The sequence below is a fragment of the Thalassophryne amazonica genome, chromosome 22 (assembly GCF_902500255.1).
Source record: "Thalassophryne amazonica chromosome 22, fThaAma1.1, whole genome shotgun sequence".
NCBI lineage: Eukaryota > Metazoa > Chordata > Actinopteri > Batrachoidiformes > Batrachoididae > Thalassophryne > Thalassophryne amazonica.
Genome location: NC_047124.1, coordinates 39,105,586 through 39,124,160, shown reverse-complemented (window position 1 = coordinate 39,124,160; position 18,575 = coordinate 39,105,586). Strand labels below are relative to the sequence as shown.

The 18,575-nt window shown below is 41.8% G+C and overlaps 1 protein-coding gene across 2 annotated transcripts; it reads right to left on the bottom strand.

Moving 5' to 3' along the window:
* Positions 1-579: 579 nt before the first annotated feature.
* On the bottom strand, positions 580-18,209 carry LOC117504044 (calumenin-A-like). Of its 2 annotated transcripts, none has more exons than XM_034163402.1 (6): positions 17,975-18,209; positions 1,597-1,790; positions 1,353-1,522; positions 1,215-1,275; positions 925-1,127; positions 580-718 (listed from the first exon to the last, which is right to left on the bottom strand). In XM_034163402.1, the coding sequence occupies exons 1-6, from the start codon at positions 18,187-18,189 to the stop codon at positions 614-616; spliced, it is 948 nt and encodes a 315-aa protein (XP_034019293.1). In that variant the 5' UTR covers positions 18,190-18,209; the 3' UTR covers positions 580-613. The 2 variants fall into 2 exon arrangements, with proteins under 2 accessions (XP_034019293.1, XP_034019294.1); XM_034163403.1 differs by having other exon boundaries at positions 1,353-1,519.
* Positions 18,210-18,575: the final 366 nt, after the last annotated feature.

Below are 18,575 nucleotides of genomic sequence, written 5' to 3'. Positions count from 1 at the left end.
GTCCCTCACCAGATCAATGTGCCTTAAGCCTTACTTCCAGCTCTGTTCCTGTGTTTTTGCCTTGCCTTGATTGCCTCATTGTGTTTTTGACTACCTGCCTGTTTTGCCCCGACCATGCCTAAGCCTGATGTTTTTGTACTGTTGCTCATTTTGGACTGCCTTACTGTGTACCGACTCCAGTAAACTGAAGTAAATAATTTTAGATTTTATACAGAGCTGTGTATTTGTGTCAAGCACTTGTGTCCAGCCTACCTTACCAATCAAACCCTAATAACCCTAAATAAGGAGTGGACCCTAAATAATGAACAGACCCTAAATAAGGAATGGATCCTAGATGAGCATGTTTTTAAGCACACAATGTAGGGTAGAGTTTGTCGTTAACTCCCCTCACTTATCGTCTTCATGTAACTTTACATCATTCACACAATCACATTACATTTGATTTGATCATTTTTATTGCAAACTGGCAACAAAGCACAGAATGTAATCCAGGCACTGACTCAGCTTCTGAAATGGATCATAAATAATAACTTTTAAAAAAGTTGCTCTAGTTGCCCCACTCCCCTGCAAACCAAAGCTGGGCTGGATTTGATAAAAACCTAAAGCTTGGCGTTCAGAACTCATCATGGTGCAGCAGTGCGTCGCCGTACTCCGTCACTTGACTTCCAGCGAAAAGTTTGTGATGCTCCAGGATCTCCTGCTTGGTGAGCTTCCCATCCTGAGGAAAGATCAAGAGCCAATCACACGCTGATAGTGTCGACTTTTAGGAATCAGAATCATACAATAACAAATTTACTCATCTATAAACAACTTAATCAGGAAGTATTTTGGCCAGTAAAAGGAGTCAAGAATTCATAACTCAAAGATGAATCCCTCAGGGGAAGCTGTTCCTGTGGAGGTGTGGTCTTCCCCATCACTGCTCACCTTGTTGCTGTCGGCCTCTTCCATCAGGTGCTTGCCCTCAGCATTCACAGCGTTGTTGTCTGGCATAATCCAGCTCCGCACCTCATCCTGGTCCAGCTTTCCGTCTTTGTTCTTGTCGTATAATTTGGCAAAATGTTTCTGCTCTGTCTTCACCCACTCTGGTTCTTCTTCTAGTTGACGGGTGTTTGGACCGGACAGGTCATCTACAGAAAAGAACCCAACAGTTAGAAGAAACCATGTCCAGATGTTTCATCAGGTCATATTTAATGCTTGCAGAATTAGAAACTCACCAATGTACTCGTCCACATCCACAAAGCCGTCTCCATTCTTGTCAACCTCATCGAGTGTGTCCTGTGAACAAAGAGGTGAAATGGGTTCATGGAGCTAGTTTTTCCTCTCTGAAGGACTGGATTTGAGGCAATACACACCATCACCAACGTGATCGTCATATGTTCAAAGTCTTCTGGATGCAGAAAGGCCATGAACTCTTCTTTGTCCACAGCCATGTCACCGTTCCTGTCCGCGGTCCTGAAGCGCCGCTCATCCTTCACCATCCTCACCTTGTAGCCTTCCTCTCCGTCTTTTTGTGGGGTGTCTGCTGAGTGAACGCACACAATCAGTGAGCAGTTTGAAATGAAAAAGCTTTTAAAAAGTCACCCTGCCTGAGCTAACCGGAATTCTTTCCGTAGGTGGATTCCTTGTACTCATCCCAGCTGATTAGGCTGTCATTGTTCTTGTCCAAGTCATTCCACTGCAGCTCTGTGTTCTCATGCATACTTTTCTTATGAACATTACTGATCCAGTCCTCCATCTCCTCCAGAGTGACAAACTGATCATTGTTTGCATCAATCTTGTCCACAATGAGGCTGTAGAGTCAGATGAAACACAGATGTTTAACTGTCAAGCAGGAAAAGTTACAAAATATCTAAAAGTACAGAATATCATTCTTCTCCAAACTACAGAGAAAAGCCGTGGATCAGTCAAGAAAATGACATTTTTGGTGAGGCTCATACATATTAGTCAAGATTGGTATAGTAAGTCCCTTCGGCTGCTCCCTTGTTTGCACTCAGGGTCGCCACAGCAAACCCAAGGTGGATCTGCATGTTGAATTGGCACAGGTTTTACGCCGGATGCCCTTCCTGACGCAACTCCAATTATGTGGCACGAGGAAATGAACCCAAAATACAGAACAGTGTCTGTGTCAGTCTGAAGGGAGGAGCAGAAGAGCTATCCACAAACACAAGCATGAATACGTCGCTCACGAATCGGATTCAACTACTCCACTTACTATAAAACCTTGATGGAAGTTGCAAAGGCCTTGGGTTCAGGAACACCCATGATATCCCTCGTCTAAATGTAGGTGTCTGAGTGTAACTGGCACAGCTCTAAATGAGATGTTTTTCAACTGCCTGACATGACGGTGTATTGGAGTTCAAACGTGTTATTAATTGCAAACAGGGTTTATTACTCTGAGTTAATTAGCAAAAACAATCATGGCCCAAAATCCCTGCTTGACACCATGGCCAAACGGATTTAGGGGCAACCATTCACAAACACTTCATCATTTAGAGCCCAAAAGGACAATTAGGACTACTTTGAAAAGAAAACTGAGACTATTAGGTGGAAAATATCCCAGCAAATGTTAGTCAGCCTGAGTGATCCTATAACTAATGTCGCCATTAACTCTGACAGAAATCCATCATTTTGACACGATCTCACCCAGTCTGCTGTCACATATTGTGGATGATATCTGTTACCAACTAAATTATTGAAGGACCCATCATCCTTATGCACTTAGACCCACTGTTCAGAATTATTAACCTCTTACTATCAGCCATCTGTGTTCTCAATGCTTTACACAATGTATTCCTTTCATCCACACATATCCATTTTTTTCAAGTAAAGACAAAACAAAGTAAAAATAAAACAACATGTAGCTGAACAACCTGGGGGAATATAGATTTATATAAAATCAGATCTTATTGACTTTACAACCGCTAACCATCCCTTCCATATTTTCTCAAATTTTTCTTCCTCAAATCTCAAATAATATGTCAATTTCTCCATACAATATATATTGTGCATCACCTCTACCCAATTTTCAAATTTCGGCGCCTCTTCCTTCATCCACATTTTGGTTTGGTTTTCCCTGCTAAAAGCATGATTCTGAACATCTTATTGTTGAGATAATTCTTATTATTTACCTCAAGTTTTCCCAAATAAAATACCTCAAAAGTAAAAGGAAGGTCAGCCCTCAATACTTTATCTATACATTTATTTAATTTGACCCAATAACTTTGTATTACCGGACAAGACCAAAAGACATGTACATGATGTACCATTTCTTCCCCACATTTTCTCCAACAACTTGTGTCTAGATATTTTGTCTGTGCCGGAGTTCTAAAGAATCGTACAATATTTTTCCATCCATGCTCTGTCCACATTAATGATAACGTTGTTTTCCATACATGTTGATTGATCCCTCAGCCCCAACCAGTCCCAGCAGAAGACTGCCCCTCCCTGAGCCTGGTTCTGCTGGAGGTTTCTTCCTGTTAAAAGGGAGTTTTTCCTTCCCACTGTAGCCAAGTGCTTGCTCACAGGGGGTCGTTTTGACCGTTGGGGTTTTACATAATTATTGTATGGCCTTGCCTTACAATATAAAGCGCCTTGGGGCAACTGTTTGTTGTGATTTGGCGCTATATAAAAAAAATTGATTGATTGATTGATTGATCTCATCCCATTCTTCCCCTGTTAAATTTATATTGGCTTCTGCTTCCCATTTCAGCTTTATATATTGTGTATCTTGGTTTTTTTAAATGTTCTAACCCTAAGTATAACTTAGATATCAATTTTCTATTTAGTTTAGATTGCTATGCTGAAATAAATAACAAGATAATTTCTATGTCTAATGAGCAATTTTCCTTTTTGATATCATAATCTAAATAGTGCCTCATTTGTAAAAATCTATAAAAATCTCTATTTACTAACCCAAATTGCTCCTTAATTTCCTCAAAGCTCTTGCATTTTGTATTCTTCAAGAGTTCCCACCACATATGTGGGCCCAATTCCCATTGTTTAAACTGCTTGTCTCTTTTATTTGGTATAAAATCTGTGTCAAAAGCAATCCATCTTAACAGCTTACAGGGACCAGTCATGTTATACCTTGTGACTACTTCATACCATACTTTCAAAGCTACCTCGAACCATGGATTTATTTCCAAACTTAAGAGTCTATATAATTTAATATCCCCTATTATTGCTTATATTGGTGTCCCTCGTATCCTGCTGATTTCTATTTCTTTCCACCTAGGGATATGAGGGATTACACAAATTTAACATTTTGATTTGTGCTGCTTGGAAATAACTCTTTAGACATGGTAGTGCCAAGCTCCCCTTTTCTTTGGGTAACTGTATTGTTTTGAATTTTACCCTTGGCTTTCTGCCCTGCCAAATGTACCTTGAAATACATTTGTCCCATTCAGTAAATTCTCCACTTGAGATCTCTACTGGTAAGTTTTGAAAAAGGTATAGCAAACGAGGGAGGATGTTGATTTTAATTACCTCCACTCTTGATACTATTGTCATGAATGGAATTAAATTCCACCTTTCTATATCAACCTTTATTTTTGACATTAACAAATCATAATTTGCCTTTTTTAATTGACTCAGGTTTTTTGTCAGCTCTACCCCTAAATATTTTATTGAATCCTGATTCCAATTAATTCCATACAAATTTCTAATAGATTCCACGGGGTTATAATTGTAAGTAAGGACTTGTGTTTTTTGTACGTTTATTTTATATCCAGATAATTGTCCAAAGTCTTTAAATTTGGACATGAGTGCTGGTAAGGAAGTGTATGGATGAGATAAATATATCAACACATCATCTGCAAATAAAGCAATTTTTTGAGTCCCTCCCACCATGTCTATCCCTTGAATATTCTTATTTTGTGCTATTGCCGAACTAAGGGGCTCCAGAAATATTGCAAATAATAAAGGGCTCGCCGAACAGCCCCGCCTACAACCTCTTTGTAGTTTAATATCATTAGATACTCCCCCCCATTCACTTTGATTTTAGCTGTTGGTGTAGAATACAAAGCTCTTATTGTCATAATTAATGTTTTATGGAAGTTGAAATTGCCTCAAAGTCCCCATCATTTATATGCTGCATCACATGTAACGTCTGTCTAATATTATCTAGAGTTTGCCTTTCTTTAATAAACCCCGTTTGGTCCAACTGTATGATATCGGGCAGAATCTTCTCCAAGCGACGGGCCAAAATTGCTGTAAATATTCTGTAATCTTGAGAACACTAATCGGTCTATAATTTGAACATTCCAGCTCATCCTTGCCTTCTTTTAGGATCACTGATATAATTGCCTCTCGCCATGAGCATGGTATTTCTCCCTTTTGTAGCACCCAGTTAAATGTTTTTTGTAAAACGGGAATCAATAATTCTCTAAAAGCCTTGTACCATTCTGAGGTGTACCCGTCTGCCAATGGGGATTTGTTTAATTTTAATTTTGAAATTGCTGCATCAATCTCTTGTTCCGTGATTTCTGATACAAGGCCCCGATTTTGCTCCTCTGTAACTTTAGGTAGATGTAGTTTATCTAAAAACTTGTCTATTTCTGTTATATTCTCAGTTGTTGAGTTTGAGTATAAATTTGTATAATATGCTTCAAAATGTTGTGAAAGTGTCGTGACACGGACCCACAACAGGGGGCGGTAATGAACGGACAATGGATAAGCCAAAAGTAACAATTTAATGTTGTGAATCGCACAACGACGTACAGACAATAACAATATGGTGGACTGTCAATCATACACCAGGTGACGTGTGGGCAGGCTCGACGATAGAAGACGCCTGGCGAGAGAAGAGCTGGATCCCCACACAGCTTCCACCACCAACGGAGCTGAAGAACACCGGAGCCGCCAAGCCCTGCGCCCCAGGTGGCCGCTGTCTTCAGCAGTCAGACCCGGTACTGCTGGCAGAGAACAGAGACAGTCCAGATGAGTGTGAGTTCGCACACTCAGTAATCCCACAGTCAGTGTTCAGTAAAGGAGGGAGAACCTCCACCTCCAATCACACACTCGTGCAGCTCCTGTCTAACCACTTATCTGATTGGAGTGTGAAGCGAAGCCGTCGCTGATCACACCAAACGCCAATCCCACAGATATGGCAACCACCACAGGAAAACGGCTGCAAAGAAGTTCAGATTATTACTCAACGTTTTGAGTCAGCAGAGAAAATTACCTGAATGGTAGCTGATTTCTTGGCGAGGAGGTGGCGTTGCAGTCCGGCCTTTATGGTGATGGTGATGAGATGAATGAGTGACAGCTGGTGCTGAGGATGAGTGACAGCTGTCACTCCCAGTGGCTCCGGCGCCCTCTCGTGCTTGAAGCCCGCACTCCAAGCAGGGCGCCATCTGGTGGTGGTGGGCCAGCAGTACATCCTCTTCAGCGGCCCACACAACACAAAACACTTTTGAATGTCCTTGGTTTTAAATTTTACTTCTTTAGTTTGAGGATTCCTAATTTTGTAGATGCTTCTTTTTGCCTCCTCTTTTTTAATTTGTAAGCCAATAATTTAGTTGATTTTCCGCCAATTTAATAATATCTTTGTTTTGTAAATAACATTTTTTTTTTTTTGTATTTCTTCAGAGTAAATCTCATTTATTTGAGCCTTTTTCTTCTGCAATTCCTGATATAATTCACTGGTAGAATTTTGTTTGTGATCATGCTCCATTTTTTTTTAAATTCTGATTGCAATATTTCGAGTTTCTTTTGTTTTTGCCTTTTCAAAAAAGCTGTTTTGGCAATTATCTTCCCTTTTAACACAGCCTTGCAAGCATCCCAGAGGACAGGCGGGGACACCTCTCCATTATCATTTTCCTTCAAGTATCTTTGAATTTCTAGTTTTAGTTCTTCTTTTATTCCTCCTTTCAATACGTTGGCATTAAGCCTCCAAAGAGTTCTCTTTTTCTCAGGTGTCAAAAGCAGATTCACATAAACTGGGCAATGATCCGATAAATCCCTCACTCCGATTTCACAGTTCTCTATTCTATATCTATCCTTCCTATACATCATAAAATAATCAATTCTAGAGTAGTTATTGTGTGGAGAGGAATAAAATGTGTAATCTTTGGTTGTGGGGTGTAATTCTCTCCAGACGTCTATGATACCTACCTCTCCCATTAAGTCTGTCATCTTTTTAGCTATCCCACTTTTTGGAGGGCCTCCCGTGGAGGTATCCCGCTGTGGTTCCAACCTCTGGTTTAAATCTCCCCCTGCAACTAATATTCCCTCCCCCTCAGATGTCATTAAATCAAATAGTTTTCTATAAAATATCCAATCAGATCCGTGAGGAGCATATACGTTTAAAAAGCTGATTAATATCCCCTCTAGTCTCCCCTTCACTAAAACATATCTTCCCTCTTTATCACATATTACAATTTTTGAAATGGAATTCTGTCCGATATCAAAACAGCAACACCTCTCCTGTGACCCATTTTATATGATGAAGCATATACCTGTGCAAACTGGTTTCTTTTTAATTTGTCATGTTCTTTTTCTGACATGTGTTTCTTGCAAAAATGCCACTCCCACTCCCTCTTTTTTCAATTTACTTAGAATTTTACCTCTTTTAATTGGGTTAAGTAGCCCATTTACATTGTATGAAGATATTTTAATAAAGTTATTTTGCAAAGCCATCATTAATACTTCTAAGTTTATAGTTATTCCCCCTGCTACAGTAACAACACCACTGAACAAAGAACATAATAACCTTAACTTGAACAAAGCTCACCTTTAAAATGAAAAATTAAGTTAAAGTAACTTCCACAAATGGGGTCTCTTCATTGACCCTATTTGAGCCCCGAAAAGGCTCAGAGGGATAGCCTCTGGATTTACACCACCAGAGGGCCCCCTTGTCATAGAACCCAAACATGCCTCTGCTGGCAGCTGGAGAGAGCACAGTCCCGACTATTTCTTACTCTCCAGGAGATTTATCATAAACATTACTCCCCACCTTTATACTTTTAACCTGAATGCACAAGTCACTCATCCTGTCTCCGAGGGGATCTCCTGAAAGCGTCCATTTTATTCATAAATTCAGGTCTTGCCTCCGCCTGACGTTTTCCGCTCGGTGTTCGGCCCGCCCTCTAGGTTTGACGCTTCATTCTTTCAAACACATTTTCTGCTGGTGTCACTACTGTCACCTCATACCCCCTCACTGCCATATCCTTGGTCACCTCCTCCGCTGTATTATAAATCCTCGTTCCTCCATCGTAAAATACCCGGAGTTTTGCAGGAAATGGCGTCTGAAAGCGTATTTTCCTTTCCTTGCGCACCCTTTTTGCCTCCGCATATTCTTTGCGCTGCCTCAGAACCTCCGGAGCATAATCGTGATGGATGATTATCTTCCTTCCCTCATACATGAACCCTTTCTTCTGCCATGCCGCCTTGATAATCGCCTCCTTGCACCTGTAACTTTGCAGCTTCACCACTATTGATCTCGGAGGAGCATTTTCTGGTGGCTTGGCAGCCACGGCACGGTGAGCCCTTTCTATCTGTAGTTCCAGTGAAGGTTCCAGCTCCAAATTCTCTTTGAGGAGACACTCGACAAATGCGGTCATTGATGTAGCGCCGTTTTCAGCCTCCTCTTTCACATTATGGATCCTAATATTCTCACGTCTCAGCCTCCCCTCTTGGTCCGTCAGCCTCTCCATGACCTGCTTTTGCATTTCCAACAGCTTCAGAGTGCCGTCTTCCATGTTTTGAATGCGCTCCTCAGACTCCATTATGCGCTGCTCGGCTTCTTTAACACGTGCGCTTTCGTCATTACAATATCCTCTTTCAGCTCTTTGAATGAGTCTGCATGTTCTCTCCTAAAGTCCTTTATGTCACGTAGCACTGTTTGTAGCTCTGTCATGTTTTCTTCCCCAAGCTCTTTATCCGCTGGTTCACCCGCTGCTAGCTGCATGTTAGCTGTTAGCTCCGGTCTTCTTTCAGCTTGGTCAATGTCAGTTCTTGCGTTGCCTTCAATTTTCTTTGCTTTTCTCCTTGTCATAATATTGTTCCCCTTAGTAAAGTTTAACACTCGCCTTTTTCAAAAATTCGGAGAAGTAAGATCTTCAGGGGTTTTGGAACTTTTAGTCGGGGAGCTGTTTCTCTATGCAGCCGCCCTGTTCATTGCCCAACCGGAAGTCAATTAAAACTATTCTTAATAAATTCAGCCTATACACAGGTATTGAATATACCTTTCTGCTCAAAAATCCTTGAAAAACTGGTTTCACACCAGTTTGTGGATTATCTTGCTGATCATGATCTCTTTGAGTCACTAAAGTCAGTTTTTGGGACCTCCACAGATGCAGCACTTACTATAGTTAGGATGATTAAATGCAGAAGACATTACATGACATTGAGCCCCCTCCACCTCCCCAGACCCCCCGCCTTTTTAAGCATTTTGCTTATTTTGCCTTTCAGCTTCTGGAGGGGCTCTGGCCCCCCATACTCCCCCACCACCTTTTTAAGTATTTTGCTTTTCAGCTGACCCCCCAATTACAGCCCTCTTAACCCCCTGCCACTTTAAGCATTTTTTAAATGTAGATGTAAATTAATATTCAAAGTTTTCAGCTAGTTGACAGTAGGGCTGTACAATATGGACAAATTATCGTATCTCAATATTGTCATAAATTTTCATGTAAATGTCACTTATATACATGCTGTCCATATTCTTGAGCCGCTTAGGTGGGTAGGGAGAGTTCCCATGGGATAAAAAACCTTTTCAACTTACCATCCCTGGTTCTCAAGACCAGGAACCTAAGTGGAAATACTCTTTTTTTTTGGTTTTTGGTTTTTTTAAAGATATTTAGGTGTACCTTAGAATACACAAGTAGAGTTCCACCTTAGATTTGGAATGTATAATAGAAGATATACCTTACTGAATTTTCATATTAGATTGATAGATACTTTATTGATCCCCGAAGGAGAAATTCAGCTGTCCAGCAGCAACACATCCATGCACAGACACATAAAAAACACATACATAGTTTTAAACAAAATGACTAATGATAGTAGAATAGAATGCTTTTTATTGTCATTATACACAAGGTACAACAAAATTAAAAGACAACTCCCGTAGTGCAAAGGTGTAAAAGTAAATATAAAAAGACAAATAAGAATATGTACATGTATTTACAAAGGAGCCAGTAGGTGTATATAAATAGAAGTCTGTACTATTCATTGCATTCACCTTTATAAAAATAAATGCAATGAACAGTGCAGACTGTAGGCTAATGTGCATTCAATACCCATATTGCACTTGGGTAGAACATGTTGGTGAGTCTGGATGTGTGCGTCTTGAGGGACCGGTACCTCTTTCCTGAGGGCAGCAGTGAGAACAGGCTGTGCCCGGGGTGTGAACTATCAAAGCTGATGCTTCTGGCCCTGCGCAGACATCTGGTGTTATAGATGTCTGACAGAGAGGACAGCTGCACTCCTATGATGTTCTGTGCTGACTTCCTGACTCTCTCCAGAGCCTTCTTGTCAGCCTGAGAGCAGCTCCTGTACCATACCAAGATGTTGTTGGTGAGGATGCTCTCTACAAAACACCTATAGAAGGACAGCAGCAGTTCCTGGGACAGGTTGACCTTCCTCAGTGACCTTAAAAAGTACAGACGCTGCTGTGCCTTTTTCACAAGGGCATTGGTGTTGGTGCCCCATGTCAGGTCCTGAGAAATGTATGTTCCCAGGAACTTGAAGTCACTGACCCTCTCTACGGTGTCTCCCTGAATGAGGTGGGGGGGGGGGGGGGGGGGGGGAGTCCTCCCTCTTCCGCCTAAAATCTAGCACCAACTCCTTTGTCTTTGAGGAGTTAAGTGCCAGGTTATTATGGGAGCACCAAGTAGTGAGGCTCAGGACCTCCTCTCTGTAGGCCATCTCATCGTTGTTGTGAATCAGCCCGACCACAGTAGTGTCATCCGCAAATTTGACAAAGATGTTGCTGCTGTTGTTTGGTGCACAGTCATGGGTGTACAAAGTGTACAGCATGGGGCTAAGCACACAGCTCTGAGGGGCCCCAGTGCTCACTGTCAGCACTGAGGAGTGGTGGGACCCCATCCTGACTGACTGCAGACGGTTGGTGAGAAAGTCTCTGATCCATCTGCAGGTGTGCTCACCAATGCCCAGACTGCGCAGTTTGAACAACAGTCTGCTTGGAAGTGTGAGATTCCATGGGGTCTCATCTGTTAATCCAGAAAGTGTCTCACATTTGAACATTTCCTGTATTAATGTGGATTCAATATTTTGCACTTCCTGTTTAGGATTCCCTGTACCATGAGCGAGCTTTGTGCTGCTGCACGCCACCTTGCTCATAAAAACTACCCACCATGCTGCCTATGAAGAGAATGAAATCATTAAATAGCGACCTGACTGTAATTTTGGCTTTACTCATGTATCTGTGGTGAAAATTTGGTGAGAATCCGTGAAGAAGTTTTGATGTAATCCTATTTAAAAAAGTCTACATAAAGTGAAACTTGATCCAGAAACTGGATTCAGATCACCTCCAAAATTTAATGGAGTCTTCCATGCTCTAATATCTACCTGTGGTGAAAATGTCTTCAAAATCTGTGCAGTAGTAAGAGGCCCCGGGGAAGACCCAGGACATGCTGGAGGGACTATGTCTCACAGCTGGCTTGGGAATGCCTCGGGGCGAGGAGCTGGGGGAGGTGTGTGTGGATCGGGAGGTCTGGGCAGCTTTGCTTGAGCTGCTGCCCCCGCGACCCGACCTCGGATGAAGCGGAAGAAAATGGATGGATGGATGGATCTGTGCAGTAGCTTTGACATAATCCTGCTAAAAGACAGACAGAGGCTGTCATCAGCATGATGGCCTGTGTAAAGAAACTGCTCCTGTGTCTGGTTGTTCTGATGTACAGAGCTCTGTAACATCCTCCAGAGGAGAGGAGTTTAAACGGGGTGTTTCCAGGGTGGGAGGGGTCTGCAGAGATGTCACCAGCTCACTTCCTCGTTCTGGATCGGAATAAGTCCTGGATGGAGGGCAGGCAGCTCGATGATGTTTTCTGCAGACCTGACAGCTGGCTGAAGTATGTGCCTGTCATGTTTGGAGGCAGAGGGAAACTAAACAGAGATGGAGATGCACAGGACAAACTGGATTATGGATGTGTAGAAGATGATGAGCAGTTCTTGGGGCAGGTTGAACTTTCTGAGCTGTCTGAGGAAGTACATCCTCTGCTGTGCCTTTTTCCTGAGTCTATGTGGGGGGGTCCACTTCAGATCCCGGGAGATGGTGGATCCCAGGAACTGGAAAGTGTTTACAGTAGGCACAGTGTTGTTGAGGATGGGGTGGGGGGTGATGGTGGGATCCTCTTGAAGTCTACAATCATCTCCACAGTCTTGAGAGGGTTCAGGTCCAGGTTGTTCTGAACACACCAGAGGACCAACTGTTCCGTCTGTCTGGATGCAGCTCATCCGTCTGTCTGGATGAGTCCAATGACGGACTAGCCTAGTTTCATTAAAGTGGACTAGCCTAGTCTTGGTAAGACAAACTAGTCTAGCTTTGGTAGGAAAACTGGTGTAGTCTCGATAAGGTGGACTAGTCTATTCTCAGTAAGGCAGACTAGTCTAGTCTCAGTAAGACAGACTAGTCTAATTTCATTAAAGTATACTAGTCTAGTCTCAGTAAGACAAACTAGTCTAGCGTCGATAAGGCAGACTGGTGTAGTCACTAGTCTAATCTCACTAAGATGGATTTATCTAGTCTCGGTAAGGCGGACTAGTCTAGTCTCGGTAAGGCGGACTAGTCTAGTTTTGGTAAGGCGGACTAGTGTAATTTCAGTAAGGTGGACTAGCCTAGTTTCATTAAAGTGGACTAGTCTAGTCTTGGTAAGGCAGACTGAAGTAGTCTCGATAAGGTGGACTAGTCTAGTTTCGGTTAGGTGGACTAGTCTAATCTCAGCAAGACAGACTAGTCTAGTCTTGGTAAGGTGGACTAGTCTAGTCTTGATAAGGTGGACTACTCTAGTCTTGGTAAAGTGGACTAGTCTAATCTAAGTAAGATGAACTAGTCTAGCTTCAGTAATGCTAGCTTCTGTAGTTTTCTCTGGGCCCCTCCCCAATCGGACCGGGAGTGACATGTTTAGCCGCCTGTTCTCCTTGAATTGCTGGCTGTCTGAGTGGTGTCCAAAAAATGAGGTGGGCTTCATAGATAATTGGCAAAGCTTCTGGGGAAAACCTGGTCTTGTTAGGAGAGACGGCATCCATCCCACTTTGGATGGAGCAGCTCTCATTTCTAGAAATCTGGCCAATTTTCTTAAATCCTCCAAACCGTGACTATCCAGGGTTGGGACCAGGAAGCAGAGTTGTAGTCTTACACACCTCTCTGCAGCTTCTCTCCCCCTGCCATCCCCTCATTACCCCATCCCCGTAGAGACGGTGCCTGCTCCCAGACCACCAACAACCAGCAAAAATCTATTTAAGCATAAAAATTCAAAAAGAAAAAATAATATAGCACCTTCAATTGCACCACAGACTAAAACAGTTAAATGTGGTCTATTAAACATTAGGTCTCTCTCTTCTAAGTCCCTGTTGGTAAATGATATAATAATTGATCAACATATTGATTTATTCTGCCTAACAGAAACCTGGTTACAGCAGGATGAATATGTTAGTTTAAATGAGTCAACACCCCCGAGTCACACTAACTGTCAGAATGCTCGTAGCACGGGCCGAGGAGGAGGATTAGCAGCAATCTTCCATTCCAGCTTATTAATTAATCAAAAACCCAGACAGAGCTTTAATTCATTTGAAAGCTTGTCTCTTAGTCTTGTCCATCCAAATTGGAAGTCCCAAAAACCAGTTTTATTTGTTATTATCTATCGTCCACCTGGTCGTTACTGTGAGTTTCTCTGTGAATTTTCAGACCTTTTGTCTGACTTAGTGCTTAGCTCAGATAAGATAATTATAGTGGGCGATTTTAACATCCACACAGATGCTGAGAATGACAGCCTCAACACTGCATTTAATCTATTATTAGACTCTATTGGCTTTGCTCAAAATGTAAATGAGTCCACCCACCACTTTAATCATATCTTAGATCTTGTTCTGACTTATGGTATGGAAATAGAAGACTTAACAGTATTCCCTGAAAACTCCCTTCTGTCTGATCATTTCTTAATAACATTTACATTTACTCTGATGGACTACCCAGCAGTGGGGAATAAGTTTCATTACACTAGAAGTCTTTCAGAAAGCGCTGTAACTAGGTTTAAGGATATGATTCCTTCTTTATGTTCTCTAATGCCATATACCAACACAGTGCAGAGTAGCTACCTAAACTCTGTAAGGGAGATAGAGTATCTCGTCAATAGTTTTACATCCTCATTGAAGACAACTTTGGATGCTGTAGCTCCTCTGAAAAAGAGAACTTTAAATCAGAAGTGCCTGACTCCGTGGTATAACTCACAAACTCGCAGCTTAAAGCAGATAACCCGTAAGTTGGAGAGGAAATGGCGTCTCACTAATTTAGAAGATCTTCACTTAGCCTGGAAAAAGAGTCTGTTGCTCTATAAAAAAGCCCTCCGTAAAGCTAGGACATCTTTCTACTCATCACTAATTGAAGAAAATAAGAACAACCCCAGGTTTCTTTTCAGCACTGTAGCCAGGCTGACAAAGAGTCAGAGCTCTATTGAGCTGAGTATTCCATTAACTTTAACTAGTAATGACTTCATGACTTTCTTTGCTAACAAAATTTTAACTATTAGAGAAAAAATTACTCATAACCATCCCAAAGACGTATCGTTATCTTTGGCTGCTTTCAGTGATGCTGGTATTTGATTAGACTCTTTCTCTCCGATTGTTCTGTCTGAGTTATTTTCATTAGTTACTTCATCCAAACCATCAACATGTTTATTAGACCCCATTCCTACCAGGCTGCTCAAGGAAGCCCTACCATTATTTAATGCTTCGATCTTAAATATGATCAATCTATCTTTGTTAGTTGGCTATGTACCACAGGCTTTTAAGGTGGCAGTAATTAAACCATTACTTAAAAAGCCATCACTTGACCCAGCTATCTTAGCTAATTATAGGCCAATCTCCAACCTTCCTTTTCTCTCAAAAATTCTTGAAAGGGTAGTTGTAAAACAGCTAACTGATCATCTGCAGAGGAATGGTCTATTTGAAGAGTTTCAGTCAGGTTTTAGAATTCATCATAGTACAGAAACAGCATTAGTGAAGGTTACAAATGATCTTCTTATGGCCTCGGACAGTGGACTCGTCTCTGTCCTTGTTCTGTTGGACCTCAGTGCTGCTTTTGATACTGTTGACCATAAAATTTTATTACAGAGATTAGAGCATGCCATAGGTATTAAAGGCACTGCGCTGCGGTGGTTTGAATCATATTTGTCTAATAGATTACAATTTGTTCATGTAAATGGGGAATCTTCTTCACAGACTAAAGTTAATTATGGAGTTCCACAAGGTTCTGTGCTAGGACCAATTTTATTCACTTTATACATGCTTCCCTTAGGCAGTATTATTAGACGGTATTGCTTAAATGCTGTGAGAAATCTTGGAGTCATTTTTGATCAGGATATGTCATTCAAAGCGCATATTAAACAAATATGTAGGACTGCTTTTTTGCATTTACGCAATATCTCTAAAATCAGAAAGGTCTTGTCTCAGAGTGATGCTGAAAAACTAATTCATGCATTTATTTCCTCTAGGCTGGACTATTGTAATTCATTATTATCAGGTTGTCCTAAAAGTTCCCTAAAAAGCCTTCAGTTAATTCAAAATGCTGCAGCTAGAGTACTTACGGGGACTAGAAGGAGAGAGCATATCTCACCCATATTGGCCTCTCTTCATTGGCTTCCTGTTAATTCTAGAATAGAAGTTAAAATTATTCTTCTTACTTATAAGGTTTTGAATAATCAGGTCCCATCTTATCTTAGGGACCTCGTAGTACCATATCACCCCAATAGAGTGCTTCGCTCTCAGACTGCAGGCTTACTTGTAGTTCCTAGGGTTTGTAAGAGTAGAATGGGAGGCAGAGCCTTCAGCTTTCAGGCTCCTCTCCTGTGGAACCAGCTCCCAATTCAGATCAGGGAGACAGACACCCTCTCTACTTTTAAGATTAGGCTTAAAACTTTCCTTTTTGCTAAAGCTTATAGTTAGGGCTGGATCAGGTGACCCTGAACCATCCCTTAGTTATGCTGCTATAGACGTAAACTGCTGGGGGGTTCCCATGATGCACTGTTTCTTTCTCTTTTTGCTCTGTATGCACCACTCTGCATTTAATCATTAGTGATCGATCTCTGCTCCCCTCCACAGCATGTCTTTTTCCTGGTTCTCTCCCTCAGCCCCAACCAGTCCCAGCAGAAGACTGCCCCTCCCTGAGCCTGGTTCTGCTGGAGGTTTCTTCCTGTTAAAAGGGAGTTTTTCCTTCCCACTGTAGCCAAGTGCTTGCTCACAGGGGGTCGTTTTGACCGTTGGGGTTTTACATAATTATTGTATGGCCTTGCCTTACAATATAAAGCGCCTTGGGGCAACTGTTTGTTGTGATTTGGTGCTATATAAAAAAAATGATTGATTGATTGATTGATTAATGCAGACTGGTTAGGGTCTCATTTCAGTAAGGTGGACTAGTCTAGTCTCGATAAGATGGACTAGCCTAGTCTTGGAAAATGGACTAGTTTAATCCCAATAACACGGGCTATTTTAGTCTCTGTAAAGTCGTCTAGTCTAACCTCGATAAGGTGGACTAGACTAGTCTTGGTAAGGAGTCTAATCTCAATAAGACGGGCTGTCTTAGTTTTGCTAAAGTGGATTACTCTAATCTCAATAAAACAGACTAGTCTAGTCTCGATACGGTGGACTAGCATAGTCTTGTAAAATGGGCTAGTTAAATCCCAATAACACAGGCTATTTTAGTCACTGTAAAGTCGACTAGTCTAACCGCAATAAGGTGGACTAGAATAGTCTCGGTAAGGAGTCTAATCTCAATAAGACGGGCTGTCTTAGTTTTGCTAAAGTGGATTACTCTAATCTCAATAAAACAGACTAGTCTAGTCTCGATACGGTGGACTAGTCTAATCTCAATAAAATGGGCTATCTTAGTCTCGGTAAGGTGGACTACTCTAGTCCTGATAAGGTGGGCTAGTCTAGTCTCTGTAAGGTGGACAAGTCTAATCTAAGTAAGACAAACTAGTCTAGCTTCGGTAATGCAGACTGGTTAGGGTTAGGGTCTAATTTCTAGTCTAATCTCGATAAGGTGGACTAGAATAGTCTCTGTAAGATGGACGAGTCTAATCTCAATAAGACGGGCTACCTACGTCTTGGTAAGGTGGACTAGTCTCATCTCAATAAAATGGGCTACCTTAGTCTCGATAAAGCGGATTACTCTAGCCTCAGCAAGGTGGAATAGTCTAGTTTTGGTCAGTCTCGATAAGGTGGAGTAGCGTATGTGGTGTTCTTTTACAGCTAGAGCATGTCATTAAATTTCACATGACTAAGCGGATCACTTCTGCCATCAAAATGCTTTACGCTAGAATCTTCCATGCACTCAAAAATTCACTGATTAACTTGTGTTGATGTTTTGGATCCTACAAATTCTCCTGTACATTCAGAGCCACTCAGATGGGGGAGGGAGGAAAACAACAAGAAAAGCAGGGAGCCCTGTTTCATGATGGAAGGAGGGATCTGTGTGAGGCAGAAAGAAGCATGTATCCACTGGGGATCTGAGCCAAACTAAGTCTAAATGAAAATTGGTTGATTCATTTTTGGGGCATTCTGCAGATAAAGTCTGAGCTCATACACCATGGTAACTTTTTGACCTTTCCTTCATACTCAGAATTAGATCCAGACCAGAACTAAAGCAAACTGGTCTGAGATCATTCCAGGTTAAATTGAAACCTTTTCTGAAACTAAACATAAACTGACTCAATTATGTGTCTTGCTGTGATGATCCAGGAAATGTCATGTCAGAAGTCTTTAGGTTTGATGGCTGGGACAACAAAGGACCTGGACCTACCCCAGTCGACGCTTGCTCTCCTCTGGAGGAAGGTCATCAAACGTCTTGGCCTCCTCCTGACCGAGGAAGGCATCATGGTGAAAGTTGTGGTTATCAGAATCATCATGGTCGAGATCACTGAGCGGTTCCTTGCGAAGGACATGATTCTTCTTGGTTGGTTTACTGTTGCCGTAGACCAGACAGAAGATGAGACACATCACCAGTGGCCTGATCATCCTAAAAGAGAAGAACTTCAGTTAGTAAACTGCTGATGCTCCACTCTAGGCCTTTACTGTAGATCAACTTTACTGCTGTCAGCTTCACCAGCAAGACTTTATACCCCCAAAATTCTGTTTTCTTCTTTTTCAGTGCACCACTAATCTGCTGTCTTGTTGGTGTTTGAGCACTGGCACCCATGAAGACACCATCCTGACCCCCCTGACAGCACACCGGACTCTCAACACTCATTGGACTTCAACTTACTGACTTACAAACACAAAACCTAACAACAAATGGGAAACAGCCCTGTGAAGACAGACTCTGCCCTGATTGGCTGAAGGCTTCACGGACACTTATGATATATTGTTCGTATTCTGATCATCTCCCAAACAGGACATCATTC